Genomic DNA, 23,777 nt, shown 5'->3' on the forward strand with positions numbered 1-23,777 from the left:
GAGCTGATGTTCTACAGAAACATAAAGCATCTTGGACAAACTTTTTCTTGAGGCTTCTTTGTACTTTTATCCCAATTACGACTTTTATATTTTCTTGACAATTTTTCTGGGACAGTTGCAATTAGAAGATAGGGGTTTTTTTCAAGCGACTATGTTTAATTTTTCTAGAGAATTCTCCAGTGGTTTTATCTTGGTGGGATTTCCCCTTGTGTTTTCCAAGTGCTTGGAGCTGTACTGCAAGAGAGAGAAAAAACATGAACATTAATGTTTTACAATGTGTTTGTTTATTTATTTGTAAGATAAGATCAAATATTATCATAATTTATTACAAAACATGTTTTCCTTCAAGTTTTCTAGTCAAACTGAAACAAAAGCTAAAGCACGTGGCACCCAGATGCTGTATCCAAACATGCCTATGGTCCTCAAATGTCTACGTGTTGTCAAAATCACACTTGATTTTATTAAATGAAATTATTACTTTCCTTGATTAATGAAGCTTTTAACTTCTCAATCAGATTGTAAGAATGAATTTGATCCTTCTTATAAAGTGTTGGAAGGGTTGCCAGAGGTGGAAACAGGTAGAAAGAGCAGCAGGACAGATGGAAGAAGCAGCATAAGCTGAGCAGTGGTAAGAAAGCTGCATGGAGGGCTGTTAAGGAGAAACCAGAATAAACACCTGAGTTTTGGGCTGTTTCTTCTACAGTCTTCCAAGGGATGTTTTGTGAGGGCCAAACTTAAGGCTGTTTGCTTCCCCAGCTTTCAATTCATTATCCTTTTTTTCTTCCACATTTCTTCTGTAAGTGGAGATGACCAGACAAAATGCAGATAGAATGAATCACTTTGAAACCACTTGAAATATTTTTCATCATGTCCTTGACCTCTAAGGATACACAGAGTGAAGAGTGCTGGTTCACACACTTCCACACATGCAGAGATGCTGTCCTGCTGCTGCCCTTAAAGGACCATCTGTGGATATTGTTCTGAGCTCCCTCCCATGTTAAAGCTCAGTTTAATTTGTTGTTAAAAGGACAGAGGAGGAGGGTGGAGTACAGAGAAGCTTTTAATATTGGGATAAAGAGATTTGCAGCCAAGCCTTCCAGTCATGACTGCTCTTTGAAGAACTGCAGAAAGCAGAATTTGTGGTTCAGGACCAGTCAAGGACATCCTGAAGACCAAGGCAAGTCAGATGAGAAGAGCTGAATAAGAAAATACCTGTTTACCCTGCCTCTCAAAAAAACTAAAATTAAACCCTGCCCCCCACTCCATAAGAAAAAATCAACCAAAGCCACCCAACCAAACAGGAAAAAAAAATAAAAAACCTACTACAAAAAAAAACCCAACAACCCCCCAAAACTCCATGCCACCAAGCAAAATAACCAAAATATCTCAAAACAGCAACAACAAAGTAGCCCACCCCCAAATAAAACAAAACATAAAAATTCTGTCAGGAAGTGATCGATGGAAAAAAGACTGCACTGTAGTGTCTTCTACACTGGATGATAGATAGATAGCCTTCCTCTCAGTCCAGTGTGTGTGTCTGGAAAATAAAATACAACCTATTCTATAGACATACACTTCTGGATGGCCTTTTCCCTGCAAGGTGATTATTGAGAGACTGAATTTTGCATATCATTTCACCCTTTTCCTCTTCTTGACAGCTGTTTTTCAGAGGCCATAATTTCACTGTGCCCACATCACATGCCCATGGGAGTTTGGACCATAACATGACCAATTATATGACATGAAGGCACTGCAGAAGAAATGGGGCCTGTTGGGTTTTTTCCAGACATGTTTCCTTATAATGAATGTTGTAATGATAAAAAGGAGGAAAAGCATTTTTTTCCAAGATGGGTGACAAAGCTGTTTCCCAGCTTATCCAACGACTTTGCCCTAAACCAGGGCTCCTTTAAGGTGTGAGGTGCAATGTCTGATTTGTCGCTGGTCACCTGCATTAAATGAAGGAGTTGAACATCTCTTCCCTGGGATGAAGATTAGCACCCAAATCACAGGAACATCTCCCTTTGGATGTCTCAACTCTTTTTAATTAAATCTCGAATTGTGCAGGGAGGTGTAAATATTAAAGAGAAGCACATAATTTTGATTGCATGGCTTAAATTGATTTATAGATCTATAGAGGTAATTAGTCTTAACAATTAATTCTTTAGCTCCAGTTCCTGGCTGTCTTGATAACATGCTTTTTTTTCCTCGTGGCATTTTTGTTGGTTGTGGTTTGATTAGATTTGGTACCTAGACACATCAAATTTAATTTTAATAACGCTCTTGGACTATCTATTTTCCCATGCAGCTGTGATAAATTACAAAATATATGGATGGTTTTAAATTTCTTTTATTTTAAAGCCTAAAGTAGAAAATAGGTTTGTCCGTATCTGTTCCTTTCCCTAAAAATGCCATGAAAATGTAATGTTAATTCTGAAGCAGTTGAATATAAACTAGCCCATCCCACTGAGCTGGACCAAACCTGGAGTTCATGCCTGAGAGCATTATATGTATAAACTAACAGTTTCAGAATTTGGCTCATCATGTCTCTTCCCAAGCCATGCTGTGATTCATTATAATTTTATATACTTTTCCATTTTTATGCCAATGGGAGGCTGCAGATTTTTACCCTCTTAAATAATCTTGTTACTGTGTGAGATACAAATATTATTTGGTTTCAAATGTGTGCTGATAGGAAAATATAATGTTTGCACATCTCCCAGATCCAGTGGTCCCTTGGGGTCCCCCTTAAGTAGAAGGAAAGACTAGAAATAAAAAAAAGAGAAGATTCCTGGTACCTAACTCAGTGATGAGATGTGCTGGTCAAATGCCACACAAGACTGGGAGGTGGCTGAATGTGGCATTCTGGAGAATGTCAGCTATAAAAGAAATTGCTGATTTGTATCTGTGTGCTGTTATTGCACAGGACAGTGGCAGGAAAAATGCTAAAAAGAGCAAGTGCCACAGATTTTCTGAATCAATCTTTGTGTGCTCACTGCACCCAGTAAACCTTTGATTAAAAAGCTCATTTGTCTGGATGTCTCTATGGAGGGGGTTCTTTGGTGATTGGTTTCTTTCACCATTGGCCTGGTTTTGATTTTATGGAGTGTCTTAAAGTGGGTTTTCCAGCCCTCTGCTAACTTTGCTAAATATCCTGTGCATTTTTTCTCCCTTGTGTTGACATCCTTCCACCTTTGAAAACCTCAGCAGGTAACATTTGAGTGTCTTCTCACAAGCAGCTGATGCAGTGCAGCCATTGGTGTCATCTTTAGGATCTCTTTGAAACACCTTCCCAGTTTTGGTTTCGTGAGGAGGTGCTCACTTAGTGGAAGTCCTACCGTGTAATCAGACTTCATTCTTCATCCTCACAGGGTAGTCTAAGAATCAAAATTTGTTGCCATGGGTGGGGTTTGCAGGGTTGTTTGTAGGAAAACAAGGGGCTCTGTTGGGATACCAGCCTGTGCTGTTCTGGTTGATAAGGCTTCTCTCTGTTATTTGCCCCTTCCTCAGCCTTTGTGGTCTGCAAGCTTCCTCTGTAGCAATTTTAGATTTCAGATCATTAGTTTGTTTTCTCCCCTTTTTTCCCCTCTCATTTTTTCTGCTTGCAGATTTTATCAGTAATTTTTTTTTCTCCTGGTCATTGTTCAATAATGTCATGCTTAAGAAATAAACCCTGCTGGAATACATTAGAAACATATCTTCCCAATGACAATTTCCTGTTTATAACTACATCTGGAGACTAATGTAACTAACTTAACTCATACTTTCTTTCTGTTGCTTCACTTTCTTAAATATAAGTGGCATAAAAATGCAGATGCTTTTTCTACTTGGACAAGCTGCATTTTTTGTAAAATATTGATCATCACTAATTTCATCCCATTTGAATTATCTAGTTCTTGAACTGGATTTCTGCTTTTTGAGAGTGGAGACGTGGTAGGGTCACTTTGTTCACCCTTTTTTTTGGAATTGGCGCAGAACTGCTTTCTGGAACTTCCTCAGTGTTGTAAGTCTTCTTGACTACTTGGAGCAAGCTTTGGCCAGCTGTTCTAAAACTTGTGCAAACTATTCACAACACTTACTTTAAAACCTTTTTCTTTAAAACTTCTTTTCTTTAAAAACTACAACTTTTTCATGTCGTAACTGTTGTTTGAGACTCTGAGATGATTGCTGCTGGAAAATCAAGGATTCCATCATCATTCTCAGTATATACCATGAGTTTAACGCAGTAAAATCAAACAGTATTTGTGCTTTCTCTTCACTGCTGCACAGAAATTCTCGCGCATGCTTCTTGGCAAAGGGACATTTCCAAAAGGTCAGGATTTGCTCGAGTTCCAGGCTGTTGCAGGATGAGTTGTGCCCCAGGGTTATCTGTTCCATGGGTCTCTTCCTGGGCACCATCAAGTGCATTGGAAATTGAAATGTCTGAACTGTCTGGGTGATCTTTGGATTTTGTAGTCATTCAATTTAACCTGGCAAAGTGCAGAGTACTGAGAAAAGGGATCACACATGTCCTCCAAGTCCCACCCACTGAAGGGACATCAGGAAATTACAAATCAGAGAGGAAAGTTGGTGGATGCAGCTGAGGAATTAATCCATGATCTGAAAATTATCTAAAGACACTTTAACTTTTATATTCATCTTGGAAAAAAAAATCTGTGCTAATAAAGCAATGGTTGCCCTGTCTTTTTCTTCTTTAGGCACGAACTAAAGGCTAAATTTACAGTATAAAATTTAGGACAGATTTTGTGTAGTTTAATGAGTGATTTTTATTAAATAAAACATATTTTTTCTCTGTAGTGAATTTTAATTGTTCTTTAAAGTCAACAGATGTCATTGGACAAAATGCTGTAAACCAGCAGTTATGATTTTTAAAATTTTATTTTCTATAAAATGTCTTTTTAAAAAAATTAGAAGATGCATATGGAATGGTATCTTAATAAAGATACAGGGACTAATGTGTATTAAAAGTCTATGTAGCAAGACATGGGCTTGAAGTTAAATATGCAGGCGGGAAAAGGATGTGTTGCAAGAGGCATACTCATGATGCTGAAGAGGCAGAACTAGAAATTACATTTTCTTGACTCTCAACTAATTGGTTTTCACAAGTCATCCTGTATGAAGTATAAAATACTTAGTATTTCATAAAATACTTGGCCAGTGACTGTAGCATTTCTAGATGCAAAATAGGGATTTATATTTAATAGTTGGTTTTGAGGATGGCACAGAGTGGTTTAGATGGAGGATAGTTGCTTGGGGTTTTTGAGGTGGGAGGATGCTTGTTTTACCATGTGTGTGATATTAACAGCTACTGGGGTGCCTTAATCAGTAATGAAGTGTCTGGGTAAGTCCTGTTACTGTGTGAAGCTAATAGGATCAATTATAAATTAATGTTTAGCTATCAAAAGTCCAAAAAGAATACCTTCAAAATGAGGAATAAAATAGGGAAGAAGGGAAAAACAGGTTCATTTTGTGCTTTTAGGGTGGTTCTGCAAACTAGTTAATAATTTGCCATGAATGAAGCTGCCTGTAAGCAAAATGAAGTAAGAGATTTACATGTTGTGTAAAGCAGTTGTGTTATGGGAGAATTTTCCAAGTACTGGTTGGAAAAGGATCAGAGCAAAAACCCTAGACTATCACTTAAATGAATAATTGTAATCAGGGTTTGTAAGGATTTGTGGGAGAGGTGTCAGTTGGCTACAGCCAAGCACCTCACAATCACAAGGCAATTCAGGCTTGTGTCTTCCAGGTCTGATAGGACAGCACCTTGGTGACACCCTGGATTCTTGATGGCACTGAAAGCCATTGTCTACACTGGCTTCTGACACAGAGCATTTGTACTGGTGGGGATTGCACACCCAGTTTATTCTGGAATGAGAATATTGAGGATAAACATAGAGCTCTGAAGCAGAGACTCCAACTTCTGGACTTTAGTGGATCATCACCCTCATTTATGCATTTCAAAATGCCATTCCAGGCTGTCAAAGACTTGGGGGTAAAAGGGCAACATTTTGCTCTGGTAACAGAGAGAAATATGGAGCAATCACTTATATTTGCTAAGAAAGGTACCCAAATTTAGGGCATTTCTGAACTGTCATGCAGGGGCAAATTTGACATACTGTGCTGATTTTATAGGCGGTGTTCATGAGAGAAGGGTAAGGATGGAAAAGGAGGGAAAGTCTATTGGATAGAAATTATTAACCCAACCCAGTCATATAAAGTGCTGTCTAGCCACCATCTAGTGGGCTGCAGGCAGATAAATTCTGAGAATAAAACAGATCAAGTACTTCTTAGGTGTTGACAACTGTAGTGCTTTCAAGCTCACCCCATTTAAAACATCTGCTGGAATATCTTAAAGGAGCATCTGGAAGTATCCTCTGTGCATGAGTATGGGAGTGACGAGTATTTGAAGTATGCAAAATCTTCATTTAAGTGCATAAAAAACAGATAAGAGTTTCAGGGGAACATGCTAAGTAACTTTAAAATACTTCTTCCTGAATTTTAGGAACATTGTGTAGTGTGCAGTTAGAAGCTCTGTGCCCAACTGAGACTCTTGGAATAGTTGGTGTTGGTTATGGGAAGCTTATTGAAGGAAGGAAGCAACTTCAGGTGGAGGGAGTTGAGAGAAAATAAGAAGTAATAAAAACAAATAAACTCACTATTAATGTGATTGCTGTTGTGCTTTTTGTGTTTCAGTTTGCAAGACATATCAAGAAATCTGAAGGCCAAAAGACGCCCAAGGTTGAGTTACAAATCTCAATCTATGGTGTAAAAATTCTAGATCCAAAAACAAAGGTAAGAAACTTACTTGGGGTTTTTTTTTGTGCTAAAGTAGTAAATATTTGTTTCACTGGTTTTAAGGTTTTCATTGTTTTGTATTTTTTAAAGTATCATAACAAAAGCCATTCTGTTGATGAAAAATTTTCTAAAATATCATGTTTTGTTACAACACCTGGGTGACATCTTCCCAGGAAGGTACATGAAGACACGCTGTAACTAATGTGGCATTCAATTTTTTTAATCCTTTCACAGCAGGACTTCCAAACTTTGAGGAAGAGGAAAACAATGAGCTAAATAAATGTCGACGCTGCATATGATAAAAATCTTTTCCTATATATGTTGAATATTGAATTTGGAAATTCTTTTGTTCCTGCTTCTTAATTGTGGAGTAATTGCTGCATGCAGGCAGTGGCAGTGCCTTTTCTCAAATGGTAACTGTAGTTCAAAGCTTGCAGCCCATTTTTGCTTCAGACTCTTCACACAACCAGAGCTCAACAGCTCACCCATAAGTAGAGGGGACAAGAAATATCCATGTCAACTTTAATTGGAGTTTTTACATCTTCCTTATGCAGTAGGGCCTAAGGAAAGCCCCATATCCTGGATATCCTGGCAAAAACTGTTTTAAAATAACAGTTTGAAATTCCAAAAGATCTTAGGCCTCCTGCAGAGTTTAGCAGAAATCTGTGGGATATATGTTCCTGGGGGAGTAGGAACATTCTGATCTCTTAGCAATGTTGTTTTTACAACTCAAGTAGTAATCAACTGTGAGCAGTCTTTTTATCTCCCCCACTTTGTTTCTTGTAGCTGCATGTAAATTTCAATTGAGTTTTCCTTCTTTTGCACAGTTTATACATGCCTTAGGAAATTCAATTTCATGTTATCAGCACTAATTAAAGTCTTTTTCAAACAAAGCACTTCAGGAGGAATATTGGGATTTTGTCAGACAGTGACTATTAATGGCAGTAGGAACAGGAGGCCAGTTCATATATCAGGACCTGATTCTATAATTAGCACTCAAAAAAAGGATTATAGGAAAGTGGTTCTGTCCTTAAACGATATAAAATAATTATATGGATCTGTAAACCTCATTGTGCCAGGGCGAGCACAGGTTGTTATCTCTGTGTTAAAGAGCTACCACAGGACAGGGATTTGGGACATGGCAGAAATTGAATACTCAGAACAGCTGTAAAGACTGAGAAAATGAACTCACTTGGGGCAAGGGGAAAAGATTGCCCATAGGGTGCATTTTTTGGCTATGTGGTTGTCTGCAAAGAGGGCACGGCCTTGTTTATGGGCTTAGAGCAAGCTGGGAACCCCAGTGCTGCACATTTTTTAATAGACAATAGTTCACATCTAAAAGACATATTCTCCTTTAAAGCAAATACTGCTTTCCCATGTAATAAGCCAAATAAAATAAAATACCAAGAAGAGACTTGTTGAAGAAAAACAACAAAAAAAAAAAACTAGCTGAGATAGTTTATTTCAGTCTTCTCAAGCTCTTGCAACTGAAGAGCAGTGCCATTGCAACTTTTTAAATGGCTGGAAATTGCCTTTTAATGGAAAATTAAATACAGTAGCAAAAATATGCAAATAATAATGCTTAAAAGCTGCTTATGTGGCACCTCAAGTAAACAAGTATTTGTGTGTCAGATTTTTTTCTCTTTACTTCTCTTTACTAGCAAAGTAATTTTATTTCTGTTTTCTATATTCAATGTAGCAAAGTAAGGACTCATTTAAGTAAATCCATTTTAGCAAATCTTGGCAGATGATGAAATTTAAAGATCTTGTGCACCTGGAAAAAGAACAGATTATTTTACATAATCAGGCCCTAAATAAATTGCAGAGGGATGCAAAGCAACAGTAAAATCAATTTTCTAGAACAGAAATTACTGTCCAAATAAACACTTCCAGATAAATGCTGTCCAAATAAACTTCCTGTTTACATCCAGTAAAATCAGGAGCGTTTTTAGATGAGTTTGCTAACTTCTGTTATGCATTAAGTCCACTTTTGGGTGCTCACATGTGCAATAAGAGGCATTCAAAAACATTACTGCAGCTTGCCTGCTTTTATGAGGAAATCCAGAGCTTTCCTTTGCGCATATTTATCCTAAACAAGTGCTGGAATTTCTTAAAAATTCCTGTTCTCTTTGTTTGCAGGAGGTCCAGCACAACTGTCAGCTCCACAGGATATCCTTTTGTGCTGATGACAAAACTGACAAGAGAATATTTACTTTCATCTGCAAAGACTCAGAATCCAATAAGCACCTGTGCTATGTGTTTGACAGTGAAAAGTGTGTAAGTACACGGGAGGCTCTGCAGGGCTCGAGGCCACTGAGCTGCTGATGGCTCTGCCTTGGAGCAAGGGGGGAATGGTCAACAAGAGACAGCCTGCCTTTTAACTGGGACACAGGTTTTCATGCCACTATGGTGTCTGGCAACTTAGATGCATTAAATTAAGGAGGAGTCCCTTTCTTCAGTGATCTAAGGTGGTTTTCTGGGGTAATTTCTCTTACTGCCCAGGATTCCCACATCCTGGGGGAAGCATCTGCAATACTCTCAGAGAACAGGCTCCATCCCACCAGGCTTGAGATGTTTGCACAGCTGTTTGCAACAATTACTGCAGCTCTGGGGCTGAATACCCTCGCAGGCTTTTCTGCTGATGTGTCTGTCTCTGGTTTTAGTGTTGGGGGGGTTTTGTGTGTTGTTTGTTTTTTGGGGTTTTTTATTTTTTTATCACAGCAAGGTTCTCCCTTCTTTGTCCACCCCTTTCCCTGCCACATCTCTCAAGTTAAACACCACAAAGCACTCCCAGGCAAGTCATTGCACCAACTGACATTCTCTGGTGTCTGAGGGTCTATTTACTTTTTCTTCTAAAGTTCTAAGCAAATGGTGTATCCATATGTTCACCTTTTATTGGTCCTGCTTTGGAATCACTTGTTTCTGAAACCTTGGTGTCCTTCAGCAGTTTCCTGTAGGCTTATCTTACCCCCATCATTTTTGACAGAAATATTCTGCACTGAGACTGTCTGAACACATCATAACATAGGATATGAATCAGCATAGAACTAGTCAGTTATTATACCTTGCACCTACAAATGCAATATCTGCGGATTATTTTTCTGGATATATGTAGTTGGAAATAACTGGGCAGTTAAATACTTATCTGCAGTATCCTGAGTGAGCTTTTATAGTACTCACAAAAATAAGTGTTGAAATCCAGATTTAAAATCAATAGGGGTCAAAATATCCATTGGCACGAAAACATTATTTCATTAAATCTAAAAGACTTAATTTCATGATTGAACAGGCTCTTATGCTTCAGAAATTATCAGGAAAAGCCATTGTGCAGTATGGTGTCTGTTCTTATAGAAATTGAAGACATAGTTTATACTGTTCAGTCTCCTTTCTTATCCAAAGTATTTTTACATTCATTTTGTATATTTTTACATTCAAAATGCTTTCATAGCATTTTGGCAAGGTATTTTGCTGAAGGGTGCTTGTGATGCTCCTTTATAGTGTTGGCTTCATGGTGGATGGGGCAAAGCCTTTGAATATGATACATGGTATAAGGTGTTGTGTGATATTCTGAAATTAAAGGAGCTTCAGCAAATATTCCTAATTTACTAATTTCAGTCTTATGTTTTATGTAAAGGCAGAAGAGATAACTTTAACAATTGGTCAAGCATTTGACTTAGCTTACAGGAAATTTCTGGAATCCGGAGGAAAAGATGTTGAAACAAGGAAACAAATTGCAGGTTTACAAAAAAGAGTAAGTTCTGAACTATTTTGTTTTTTCTAAGAGATAAAAATGCATGCTGCTGTATTTGTATTATCTGCTTTTTATGGAAGCATAGTTTCCAGCATTATTCTCAGATTGCTAAGGTTAAAAAACAAGACTGAAAAAAAATATTTTAAAATATTTTGTTTTGCTGTCCTCCAAGGACACTAAAAAGAAAGTTTGAAATATGGAGGATACTGAAATTTAATTATGTTTCGTAGTCAGATAATGTGTTAAACCTTGATTCTAAATCACCAGATGTCTGATGAAACCAGTATTCAGTGGGTGCTGTTGTTGAAATCCATGACTACCCCAATAGCTGTTGAATAACCACTTGCTTTGTAGATTCAAGAATTAGAAACTGAAAATGCAGAACTGAAAAACAAAGTTCAAGATTTGGAAAACCAGTTAAGAATAACACAAGTGCACGCGTCTCCAGTAAGTACCTGACATAACTCTTGTGTCTGGGGTCACTCTGTATTTATAATCACTTGATGATGATTCTGAGCATCCCTGCTGTTCCCAGAGATTGCCATTAGCATGCAGTGATCAAGGAGCACGTGTGCTGAAGGGCAGTGTCACTAACAGTGACAGAGGGACGAGGCAGCAGAAGTGCAAATTGCAGTCTCTGCAGCTGTGCCTCTTCCATACCTATTTGTTGCTGCCTGAGGACAGTAAATGCTCACTCGAGTAGAGAGCTGACTGTGCCAGCTGAGAGTGAAAAACTGTTCTGCACTGAAAGGATCTGGTTCCTAAATGCTGCTTGGGAGCTCCTCACACCTTTGTCACAAGCTCATGGTCACCTGTGATGACAACCTGCTTGCCCAGGAGTCCTTAGGTCTTGGGAGCTAATGCTGGGTGGTCAGGAAAGAGGATCAAGGGTGAGTTCCTCACTGGAAATTCCAGCTCTGCAGTTCCTCTAGATAATCAGGACAGAAGCTTGTGTAAGTTGCTGGCTGGCACTTCCTGACACCTTGGCAGGGCCTCCAACAATGCAGGTTGCACTGCAGACTGCTCCTCATGACTCCCCTCTTCTCACAAGAGTGTTCCATCTGTACAGCTTTAGGCAGCTGTCAAAATAAATCCAAATTCGTAATGTATGTGTGGCAAAATCTTAGCACAAGAGGAACTGCTTTTCAGCTGTGCATTTTGGACTGCCTTGTTCCTGCCTTGAATCTTCACCATTTCCCCTTAAATGGATGTTCAAAAATGTGGGCAGTGTAAAAGCAAATTTGCAGTGGTGCTGACAGATTCTCAGCAGTGTCTGTACACTCTTTATGTTGATCAGATGCTGGTTCCCATGAGGGACTGACATTTCATTTTACTGAAATCTACTTAGAGGAGAAAGCACCATAAATTATAAATACTGTGTAACCACTGCAGTGAACATTTTAAATTATGAATATCTTCTCACTTATGAAGCATTCAGTGATAGGTAATCAATTTTAATGCTAAATTTAATATCAAGTTAGTCAATTCTTTCATCTTTTCTTTTCCTCAATTGAGATGGCAGTTTGTTTTTATTTATGAATATAATAACTAAATGTATATTTGAATGCAAATAAACAGGCTCTTAAATGCATTGCAAGCAATTATTTTCTTTCATTTCAAGAACTTTGTCATTTCATTAAGAAAAAAAAAGAAAGAAAATTATTAATAATGTCCCAAAAATATCCAATAGTTTCTGATTTTTGGTGTCTTTTAAGACAATGGTGTTGCATTCCATATTAAAGAGTTAAGATCTAAATTTGTTAATTTGATGGCCACTTGTAAACTCTCTTCCTAGAGGCTGTTTTATTGTTAATTATTATTGGTACAGTGAATAGGCATATTGCTTAAATAGCACTTGTGCTGCAACAAAACTATAGATAATTATTGATATAATTAATTCATTTCAATAATCACTGTTGGCTATTGATTTGCACTTTAATTTTATTGCTTTATTTACTCCTTCGTCTTTAAAATGAAAGCGCCAAACATTTCCTGTCACAAATGTTTAAAATTGCAGTAAGAGCCACCTAAGAGCCTGTTCAACACCTGCATCCATTCTGACATAAAATATTTCTATAAATGGATGAGTGTTGGACCAGAATGCCCAGGAGGTTGGAGCTTTCTGTAATCCTGGAGATGCTGGACCTGAGCATGGTCCTCAACAGCCTCAGCAAATTGGATCCTGCTTCAAGCAGAAGTCTTCCATCAGTTGTGCAGCCAAAAATTAAAATGAAACAAAACCAACCAACCAAAACCAAGCTCATTTTTAGGCAAGAGGCAGCTTTCAGCAGGTCCTTTTAAACCAGGTCTTGTGGAGATGGTGAATCAGAGCTCTCAGTGTGCTGGTGTAGGAGGAACTCCGTGGCAGTGCAACTCTTAGGTTGAGAATGAATGAAGGAATGGGCTGGTGACTTCAGTGCAGAGAAAAATATAAAAATATTACATTTATACAAATAATTAAATTAACATATTTTATTAGATATATTATTTATTAAAGATAAAATAATTACATTTTATATTTATAAATATAATTGTTTAGGGAAGTTTGAGTCTGTCAAAAGCCAACGTGCCTGGAATAGCAGTGAATGTGATGACACCTATCTCCTTATGTTCTATGTGAGCAACAAATATGTATGAAGGAACAAAATTACAAACAATTAATAAGACAATTGATTGCCTGTTATAGTTTACAATTACTTTTTTACTCTTTTCATTCAAATCAACTATAATTGCAAGTATGATTCTGCAAAGTCTCATTCCTATCAGAAAAACGAAATGATGCAAAAATTTCTTTCCCCCTATTTCTACATGATTTCTGTAATGAAAAAAGGTCACTTTAGTTTTAAACTAAATAATTGCAGATTTCTTCTGAATTTAAACTAAAAATATCTGAACTGCTGCTGCTCTGTCTTCAAAGTTAAAGTAACAGATCTATATTGTGATTATTTTCTCAGAGTAAACTTTTCAGATCTGCTGATAGTATTTTCTAAAATAAAATAGCTTAAGTGAAGCTGAATATCCAGTGTGGGGAATAATACCTTGTTTGAGCTCCTTTCTAAGCACTTTTGGGTGGATGGGGAGAGCTTCCTTCCATGCAGATTGTCTTGGTATTACACGCTGTGAAAGTAAGATAAATGTCCTTGTGATTTAGAACTGATTTATTAAACTATAAGTTTTAAGTTTTCTTGAATTTTTCATATCACACTGTTGAATCATGCAGGGATGCCAGTGCCATACAACAGCTTTTTGAAGCTTTTCTTAGCCATAATAAGCTAAGATTTATTTATATTTTTTAATATTGTATGGCTGGAGCTCCTTATCTGACAGTCCAGCTCTTCTGCTTGCTGGGGTCTAGGGAAGGGATTGTTCGGTGGTCAAAGGAAAATTTAAGCCTTGATCCTTGATACCTTATGTGATAAAAGAACACATGCCTTTAAGTGGCATCACAGCAGTTTGTAAAGAAATGTTCATTTTCAGAGGCCAGTTAAAAGTTGCTTCTGTTTGTGCTTAAACAGTAGCTTGGATTTTCACAGCTTGTGCTTTCCTTTTTGTATCTGGCTGTGTGCATGCTGTTTGTGCTCTCCCAACGTTTGCAGCTGTGCTCCAGTGGCTCCCCTGTCCCACAGGCTGAGCCCTTGCTGGTCAGTGCCTGGCCACAGCAGCCCCACAAACAATGGGATTGAACAAGGACCCCCTTCCCAGAGCAGGGGGTGCTGCAGGGGCTGTGCTGGCAGGGCAAAACAGGGCAACAGAAACATGGACATCACTCTGGGCTGTGTCCTCCTCATCCTCAGAACCCATCCCAGTGAAGCCAGGGGGCCTCAGCAGGCACAGGGTCAGGCTGGCAGTGATCAGGAGGGTGATTGCCATCCCCAGGAGAGGAGACTTAGGGGCTTTTGGAGTTTATTGCACCTGTAGCGTGACACAGTGCTGTGACAGACAGCCCATGATGTCACTGCCATGCTTTCTGTGGTAAGGTACTGATCCAGGAGAGGATGTCTGTCCCACCTGGCAGTCCCTGGGAAACCGTGGTACCATTTGCATGCAGTGCCAGTCTATAATTTCTTTATTCCTGCTTCTGAGGTGCATTGATTAATTATTCTGGACACATTAGTCTTCCTGTTAGTTTTTAATGAAATGAAGGGAGAAAACACTTCAGGAAGTTTGAACTGCAGCAGGTTTTTTTTTTTTTTTTGTATTTTATCACTGACCCTTGATTTGTGTGGCTTGGTTTTTTTTTGTTTGTTTCTTTTTTTTAAAAAGCAAGCAAATTCTGCTCTTTTTGACAGCTCGGTCTTATGATTCACAGATCATTTTCCCACGAGCAGGACCAGATTACATTTCCTGTTTTCACTTCAGTATCAAAAGAAAATAGAATGTGAGAGCATCTTTAAACTGTGGATGGACAACTTAAATCATGTATGGTTTCAAGCATCTGGTTCACTGCACATTTAAAAAAAAAATTTCAACGTGTTTCAGTTCTAAACAGATACATCCAGGCTGTCATTTGAAATAAACTTTTCTAACTTCCTATTGTCACTGAAAATAGGTTTGTAGCTAAATATGAAATTTGCTCAGGATCAAATATACTATCCAGACTTAAAATTCAGATCCTCTTTTACTTCTAAAATGTTTTTAAAGCATTTTGTCTGTAGTTTCACAAACTATAGACAAAATGTGATATGCCAGGTTAGACTGCAATATGTGGCTTTGCTGCCAGATTTACTTCTCTAAAAGGAGTTTGCCCTTTGCTCACATATTGAATTCTTCGGTAATAGTGTTGAACACTTTCTTTGCAAAACATAATACTAAAACACCCTAATTTGCTGATCCTTCACATCAAAATGTGTATAAATTGATGACCTATCCAAAAATCCTTGCAAATTGGAGAAGAAAATGCAAGCAGTGAATTGTAAGCCAAAAGCTTCATTTTAAGCACTGAATCAAAAATATTTTGAGTTGATAATTTCATGAGAGAGCATCTTTCCAGCTGAAATATCTGTTAATAATTGTTTTAATTAAATTACGTTTTAAGTAATAATAGTGAATTGGAGTATTAGGGAGTTTATTGTGAGTCCTCAGTTGCTCTAGTAAAAAAAAAAAATCAAAAACAAAACCAGAAAAAGAATCCCACTTGCATATGAAAATTGAAAGTAATAATAATTAAAAAATTTAGGGATGGCTTTTTTCTGTCCAGTTTATAAGTAGTGCAAGTTAAAGGCTTGATTGGGATGTACAAATGGAAATTCAGTCTAAAACTACCTTTTTGATGACTCTTGCATGTATTGCAGTTTTTTTGCAAGCCAACTACAGGTTTATTTGAGGTCATATTTAAAAATAATACTGACGGAGTGAAATGGGTGCAAAATATGAATAATGCAATTACCTACCCTTTGCATTTTTGCAGTGTGTAAATGGGTGAAAAGCATTGACAGCAATCGAGTTCTGCTTTTCAGGGATACAATTGCTATCAGGATTCTCTCCTTGCTTGCTTTTTAGTAACACTAGGAAAAATTTTCTGTAGCTACTCTAAATCTAGCCATATGGCCAAATCAACATCAATCTAATTTAGGCGTTTTTTCTGTCAGTTCATAAACTCTATGGGAAAAATAAAATTTCTTTCTAAACCTATAAAAGAAGCCATTAAGGCAATGAGATCATAGCTGGAAATGAAAGAGAAAAAAATGGATTGTATAATGAAATACTTTTGCATAAAATACACTGTGAAAGTTGAACATCAAATTATCAATCTTCACGCGTTTTCTCTCAGGATATTGTAGCTAATTAGATTTACATTTGCTCAGCACATTCAGTAAATAATAAAGTGCTTAGTGATCATGTTTTCTGCATTCGGGTCGATGGTTTTGAGCAGTCCTCCTAGAACTTTGACAAGTTAGTCCCTCAGATGAGTGTGTTTGCCAATGCAGAAGTGTTGTGCAACAGGAACTATCACTTTTTTTTCGTGTCCTGAGTGGCTCTGTCGAGGACATGCAATCCCAAACTAAGAGTTTCCTTAGTTTGCCTCTGGAGCCGTGCTTCCATGTGCCATGGGAAATGTCGGCATGGAACATTTCCTTTGTCTCACTCCTTTGCACGCACTGCTCAAGTTTCTGTGACTTGTGTATCTGTTGTTTACTTCTCATCTGTTTCAGTGGCTTGGCAATGCTTTAATCACTGATCTTTTTTGCATTTGGTCTTGATTATGTGAGGACCATTGGATTCTCATCCCGTTGTTTGCCTGTGGGGACACTGCTGCAGTTTGTGTCCCTGGGGGGTTTTCGATGCTGCTGCTGTGTAACTGCAGCCTCCAGAGCTCAGTGCAGCCCTGGCACAGTGGGCTCACATCATGTCTTACTGGCTGCTGTTCCCATTGCCAGCGCTGCCCAAAGCTGTCAGGGCTCCCTGAGAGCACTGAAACGTGGGGGAGGCAGAACTGGAGGGCAGCAGGAAGACAAGACTGTTGGGAGAAGCAGCCCCAGAAGGATCAGTGTTCTTCCATGCACCATAAATACTACCAAAGATGCAGTGTGGAATACATACTCCTACATGGAGGTGGGGCAAAACCCCTCCAGTTTTAAGCAGAGCATTAAGGACGCTGGTTGAGTAGCCCTTTGCTGCAAGGTTTTGTTGTGACCCTCATTGGAAAGCTTTACCACACTCACGGGAAAACCCCAAGATAGACATAGGAACTGTATGCAGATTTCAAAAACCATTTTGGAATGTGTTTATGCATATCACTTGATTCCTGTTTCCACCAAGATTGCCAAGTGGGAAAATGCACATGTTTTTTTGCCTATTTGCAGATTGTTTAGATTTGTAGTATTCTGTGTTCAGATGTTTGAACACTTCTTCGTGAGAGTATAAAATTCTGTTGCATTTATAACGTTAAAGAAAATAGATTTGAAATTTCTTATGGCATATTTCATGTCACTGAAAAAGTACCAAGTGAACTGAAGATGTAGCAGTTAATTAATGGAACTGCTAATGCTTACACAGTATTTTATGAATAAGTAAGTTATGGATTAGTGAGTGTTCTTAGTAGTCCCAAATGTCAGGAAATGAGCAGGTTCTTGACTAAATGCACAATTTTCCATTCAAGGTTGCTCACCATTCCCTGAAACATTGCTGCAGTTTCCTGCTGTGGTGGTTCTGTATTACCAATTTGAATGTTATAAGGAACAAAACAATTTCCTAATTTTATTCTAATTCCCACTTAAGTGATTGCTATGTGGGTGTGACCCAGAGATTGCAATCAGTGTCTAGAGACACCTTGTAAAAAGAAACAATTTTGAAGTGATTTCCCAGTTAATAAAACCTCAGTCACGTTACATTTTCTGATAGGATGCAGCACAAGAGCTCATCTTCAGCCCCCTTCTCAGTAAAATGAGTCAAAAATGAATCCTTTGCTGGCGCAGTTTGATCTAACCATAAAAGAGACCAAGTCTACTGAACTTGTATGATAATTTCATGAAGTATAATTTCTTGTTGTTTTCTTATGTTAATGGAATGAGGCCCAAATTGGAACATGTTGTATCATTCCACTATTACTGCATTTCTGAGTGGAAACCTCGGACAAAACACAGTTGCTGTATAAAATGACAATTTAATTATTTTTACTGTATTTTCTTGCTTTATAATTTGGTGTAATATTAATTTTCAGAAGCTACACCCTTTTCAGGTTGTATTCTTTAGAATAAGGGTCTCTGCCTTTCTGCCTCTCCACTTTATGCATCTGGTGACATTCCCTGTTTTCCATTGTTGAATGCACTTCCCTGCTGCCCCTGTGGTGTCTGTGGGCTGCTTGGCTCCCAAGACTGTGAGCAGAGAGCCCGTCAGCCTTGCAGGTCCTTCTGGGCCCTGGCATGAGACACTGAGCAGCACTCCCAGCACCTGATGGGTTCTGTGCTGCTCTGCAAATGAAGAATTCCCAGGGAAAATCCATGTCCTGAGCAGGTGCATTCCCAAAACTGCTGTAGGAAGCTTGCCACCCCATAGTGTGTGTGGTGTCCTAAGTGTCACTGTGAGACCTGTGCCTGCTCCAGTTCAGGGCTCAGATAACACCAGGGCTATGTATTCTGGTTTTGTACTGAATTTTTCCATTGCCTGGATTTGATTTGTGTTCATCACCCTCATGGCTTTGCTGCTTGGTGTCCTTTGTGCATTTTGCTGCTTTCTGTGTGATTTTTCATGTGACATCCATGCCTTCTTTGCTCTTTTGCATTTCAGGAGAGTATTTGGCTTTCTTAATTACACTGTGTTTAGTCTTTTTGAGCATTTATTATTCTGAGGGCTGGGGTTTTTTTCCCATAGTTATGTACAGCAGCAAGGATGCCATGGCAGTATGCACAGTATCACTGCAACTCTGCTACCTGTAGTCTGGTGATACTCTTGAAATAATAATCAGAATTCTCTTCTGTAGGTTTTTGTATTTCTTTTAGTTGATTACCATTCCAAACCCTCCATTTCACAATTCCAGCATAGAAAATTTTGAAGTTGGAATGAAAATTTTTTTTTTTTTATTCTTTAATGCTGAATTGCATGTTTTGAGTAGGGAATTTTTGGGGTTGTTTTGATATTCTCAAGTATGGCATTGTTACTACATCTGGTCACCTGTACCCTTAACCAGGTTAATCTGTAAAGAAAGAAGCTGAGACTCATTTTAAAAGGATATGAAATGTTTTGTTTTCTACATAACACTGAAAAAAATTGGTTTAACATAATTGAATCCTGCTCTACTGAGTTATGCAAACTTCTGATGAAATAATCATGACATATCTATTGTGTAATGCTACAAGGGGAGCAAACCAAGCTTCAGAATTCATGCAGCACTCATCTGCCACTGCCTCAGCCTGGGCCAGTCATAGGGCTTTAAGCAGGACTGGGTTTAAGGTTTAAGACACCCTAAGATACCAAAATTAGGGTTTAAGTTTTAGGGTTTAGAACACCTCCAGCCCAGGTGCAATTCCTGACTTCTCGGTGTGGAACTCTTGGCTGTGGCCAGGAAGAACTTTCCGCACAAGTGTGCATTCCCTCCTGTTAAGATCCTAAGATCAAACTGTCCTCTGAAGATTTTAGTTCAATAATGAGCTGCTCTTTTAGCATTGGTGGGATATAAATGGTAGATTTTTCCTCAATCAGTTAGAGAAAAGTCTGAGCTGTGCATTAACCAGCACAGTAACTCTTCTCCCCAGACTTGTGCCTACCTGCTAATTTACAAGTGCAGATGTGAGAGATTGCTGATACCTTGTTGGATTTAGACATTTCTTGGCATCTCTCACACACACACACACTATTGGAAAGATGCCTGACTTTCTTTTATTTGGTGTAATGATCAAGGATCAAGCTGTCTTTGTTCCAGTTGGTACTGGGTTACCTCTTAATGTGGCATATCTTTATATTTTGTTGAAGTATTTTCAAGTTCTATATCTTGTAACTATAGCACTGAGCAGCAAGTTGCTCTCAAGCTTTTTTGAAATATGAAATGTGTTTCTTTTATTCTTCTTTCCCTGACATTACCACGTTCTGTTCCTCAGAATGTTTTCTCTTTCTGTGATTCCTTTTCAGCTGCTGCACATAAAGTGTGATAATGATGAACATATGTTTCAAAGACCCTCTACTTTTTTCTGGTGTAACAATGAGGATTCACCTCCTTGTTTAGATATCTCTTCCATTACGCTTACTCCTAGGAGTTCTCCTGACTCTAGACTACCACCTGGATTCTTAATACCACCACCTTCAAAAAGTGGTCTTCCAAAGCCTGCCAGTGAATACAGCTGCCCAAGACCTCGTGTAATCTTGCTGTGCAAAAGCTTTTTCAGTTTTAGTTTTTTAGTTTTGGCTTTCTTTTGTTCTCTGTTGTGTATTAACTTGTATTAAAAATGTGCATTTTGTACAGTGGCTAAAGAGTAGGGCAGATGAATCTTAGGTTCTCTAGGGGTACTCTTAAAATATGGAATTTGTGAAGAATCACTCTTACTTCTACAGAGCTTTTTCTTTCCCATCCCCAAAACACAAATTCTTACTTTTCCAACGTGTTTAAATTAGTTCATTAATTAATGATCTCTGTAATCTGCCAATCTTTTGTTAAATTTGTTATATGAAGAGTAGCAACTCAAAACAATTCTAAAGGTCCAACTTCAAGGGCTTCTTCCCCCCAGGAATTAATAGAAAAGCAATGAGCCATTAAATAACTTTTAGAACACTTCATAAAAACTGTGCAAAATGAAGGTTGAAAATTATTCTCAAATATGAAATGGGCATATTGCCTCCTTTTTCATATTCATGTGCTTATATTCTCAACTTTTCTTCCATTTGCAAGTAATATTTGGCTTTATTTAGCGACCATCCTGGCTTTCTGCATGTGTGCACTAAATAAAAATGCTTCTTGTTGTCATATATATTCAAAATACACATTTCTTAATTCACTTAGTTTTAATTAAACCATATCAGTAGAATCAAAATGGCCAGTAAGTGACTTCAACAATGCTGAAGGTAAAGTGGAAATGAGTCTAAAGTTTGGGTTTTCTTTTTTTGCCTAAAAGGCACATTTATAAGTAAATGGAAGTGTTGTTTACCTGTCTTCTAGATAGCCATAAACATTTAGCAAATAATAAGGTTCTCCATTAGAACATATGATCTCCAATATATCCTAGGGTTGCTCATGGGTGTTGATGGAAATGGAGGTTGATGTAAGCATTTATTTATGTCCTAAACCTGATCCCACCTTCCTGATGCCAACAAAAGCCCATCTACAATCAGAGTAATTTCAGATGAAGGAAGGGGTGTGCTTCTTTTTTGTGTTTATTTTGGCTCCAGTGCATCCATTGCCCTGCTTGGAGTGGGAGCAGATGACATCCAGCCATCTGCCAGACCTGGATTATCCTGGTTCTCTGCAGGGTTAGTGCAAGGTCCATGGGCACCAACAGGAGCCTGTGGTGTCTGAACTCTGCTCCGAAATCTTTTCACAACACATGATTTTTGAAATTCCAGTAGTAACTCAAGTTGAGGACAGTAAAGTTCTGGATATGTTAAAATCTTGAAAACTGGTTCTTTTATGAAGTCAATCACCTATGGTCATGATTGGGAATAGCAATGACTGAGAGATTTTTTTTAAAGGCAAAAAACTAAAAGCAGTATGTTAAGTGTAGATTTTTTTCTTGCTATGTGTCTGTATATCTGTGAAGAAATACCCCAGGTTCTTTTGGATATTGAACAGTTATAAATCTCTCTTAATCCAATTTTAAAATATTAATCCAAATTTAAAATATTAATTCAAAACTCCAAAGAATCACAGAACTTCCAAGAATTAGGAAATGTAGGACTTGGGAGCCCTGTTTTTTTCCTCTTTTAACATTGCATTCAGAGGAAGGCTGTGAATCAGTACTGTTTTGTACAAGCCAGTGCAGAGAACTTCCAGAGAGAAATAAGTGTGGTTCAGAGCTACCTCTAGGCTTGGCTTAGGGATCTGTGATGTGAGCTGTCCCAGGGCAGCTGCAGGTCTGCAGCACAGGCACTGAGGAAAGCAGCATTCCAAAATAAGGGTTTATCCACGGGACTCTCATGGACAAGCAGTGCTAAGGACTGCCGGCTTGCCAGGTTATCATATCTGTGTATTCTGAATAAAAGGATCCATGTGACTAATATAACTTGTGCTTCAAAATTTCTGCGTGGATAGTTTGTGCAAACTGAGTCTTGTTTCAAAGCTGCAGGCTTCTGCTGTACCTGGCTGGCCTTTCTAACACACAGGGTGAAGGGGTTTCTGTATTGCCTCAGCAATAACATGACATGCAAACCAGTTTTGCCTTCAGCTTGTCAGTCTCAGTTTTTATCTGTTTCATCCTCTCTGTTCATTATATTTTAACTTGACTATGCCTCACTTGTGCCCTGAAGTAGTGGACTGGTGGCAGGAGGAATGAACCATTCAAAACCAAATATGGCTGTAGAACTGTAGTAATTGGGGTTTGGGGTTTCTTTCTCACCCAGTATTTTTTTTGAACCCTTTCAAATTCCTGTGCCTTTTGAATGAAATCTCTTCAGTTTTACCTTCGAGGACAAAAGGTTTATTTTGGATATTAACATTCAGTATATCATGTTTAGATTATTACTTATGGAAAAACACATTTAAAGCTTTGATCATATCAGTTTCTCTAAGCTGCCAAATAAGAGATCATGTAAAGAAGAATTAGTAAACCAAAAATACTGGCATTGTATCTTTGAACTTGGTTCTGTGCTCTCCAGAGCAGAGCACAGTTGTTGCCATATTACCTCGACTGGGTCTCGTGAAGGTGTCTGTGCTCGTATGTCTGCAAGAGAGCTGCTTGTCACAGCTTTGTCAGGTGTAACTGGGATACATTTTCAACTGAAAATGGAGAAATTGCAATGCTGCTTTTGTACTGGGGAGTGTTAGCATGTGTCAGAGTCTGTACTGCAAATGCCATTTGCTTGGTGTCAGGAGCTGGGGTTTGCATGCTGATGGTTGTTTTTAACTTTTCAAAATGTGACTCTTATCTGCATGCTGAAGAATTCAGTATTGTGATCTTTTTCATGTGAAACATTGCCCTAATATTTATTGTCCTTATTGTAGGCAGGCAGTGTGACACCTAAATCACCCTCCACTGACATCTTTGATATGGTTCCCTTTTCTCCCATATCCCCTCAGTCATCAACACCTACTCGCAATGGCACACAGCCTCCTCCAGTACCCAGTAGATCTACAGAGATCAGTAAGTTTTGTAACAACTGACCTACTTTTTGCTTACGTTATTTTTTTTAATAAAGCATCTTTAAAGTTTTACGTACGTTTTGCATGAAAAGCCAAATGCAGTTTTTGTAAATCACGTTCACTAATGCCATTTCATCTTTATACCATCCTCCCAAAGTCCTTGATGTTGCTGCCAAGTTGCATTATAAACAAACTTACTGTGAAACTGTGACATATACACTTGGAAGGAGTTGGGTTGGGGATTTTAACTTGGCTTTTCTTTTACAGTCTCTTTTCTGTACTTCAAGGAATACTTTAACTTCCTGTTAGTTCTTTCCTTGTCAAACCACAGTTCTAGCACCTAGAGCCTGCATTTCTGGGGAAGGCAGCAGGTGGAGTAAGTATGGTGATGGTGATGCTCAAGGGAGAGCTGAAGAAACCCCTCAAGGAGACTTGGAATGCTGTTTTCAACACTGCTTTTCATGTCATGCACAGCTTTGTTTAGCTGTAGTTGATGAACTCTCCAGATCTCCA

At 38.3% G+C, this 23,777-nt stretch overlaps 1 protein-coding gene across 6 annotated transcripts in view; it reads left to right on the forward strand.

Moving 5' to 3' along the window:
• GULP1 (GULP PTB domain containing engulfment adaptor 1) overlaps positions 1-23,777 on the forward strand; it is a 141,168-nt gene that overhangs the window by 102,658 nt on the left and 14,733 nt on the right. For 5 of the 6 annotated variants that reach the window (XM_030952279.1, XM_030952283.1, XM_030952282.1 and 2 more), the window contains 5 exons: positions 6,691-6,789; positions 8,932-9,069; positions 10,427-10,543; positions 10,898-10,990; positions 20,108-23,111. In XM_030952279.1, coding sequence (XP_030808139.1) covers positions 6,691-6,789; positions 8,932-9,069; positions 10,427-10,543; positions 10,898-10,990; positions 20,108-20,419 — 759 coding nt within the window. In that variant the 3' untranslated portion in view covers positions 20,420-23,111. The other variant, XM_030952284.1, reaches the window with a different exon arrangement.

The sequence above is a fragment of the Camarhynchus parvulus genome, chromosome 7 (genome assembly GCF_901933205.1).
Source record: "Camarhynchus parvulus chromosome 7, STF_HiC, whole genome shotgun sequence".
NCBI classification, from domain to species: Eukaryota; Metazoa; Chordata; class Aves; order Passeriformes; family Thraupidae; genus Camarhynchus; species Camarhynchus parvulus.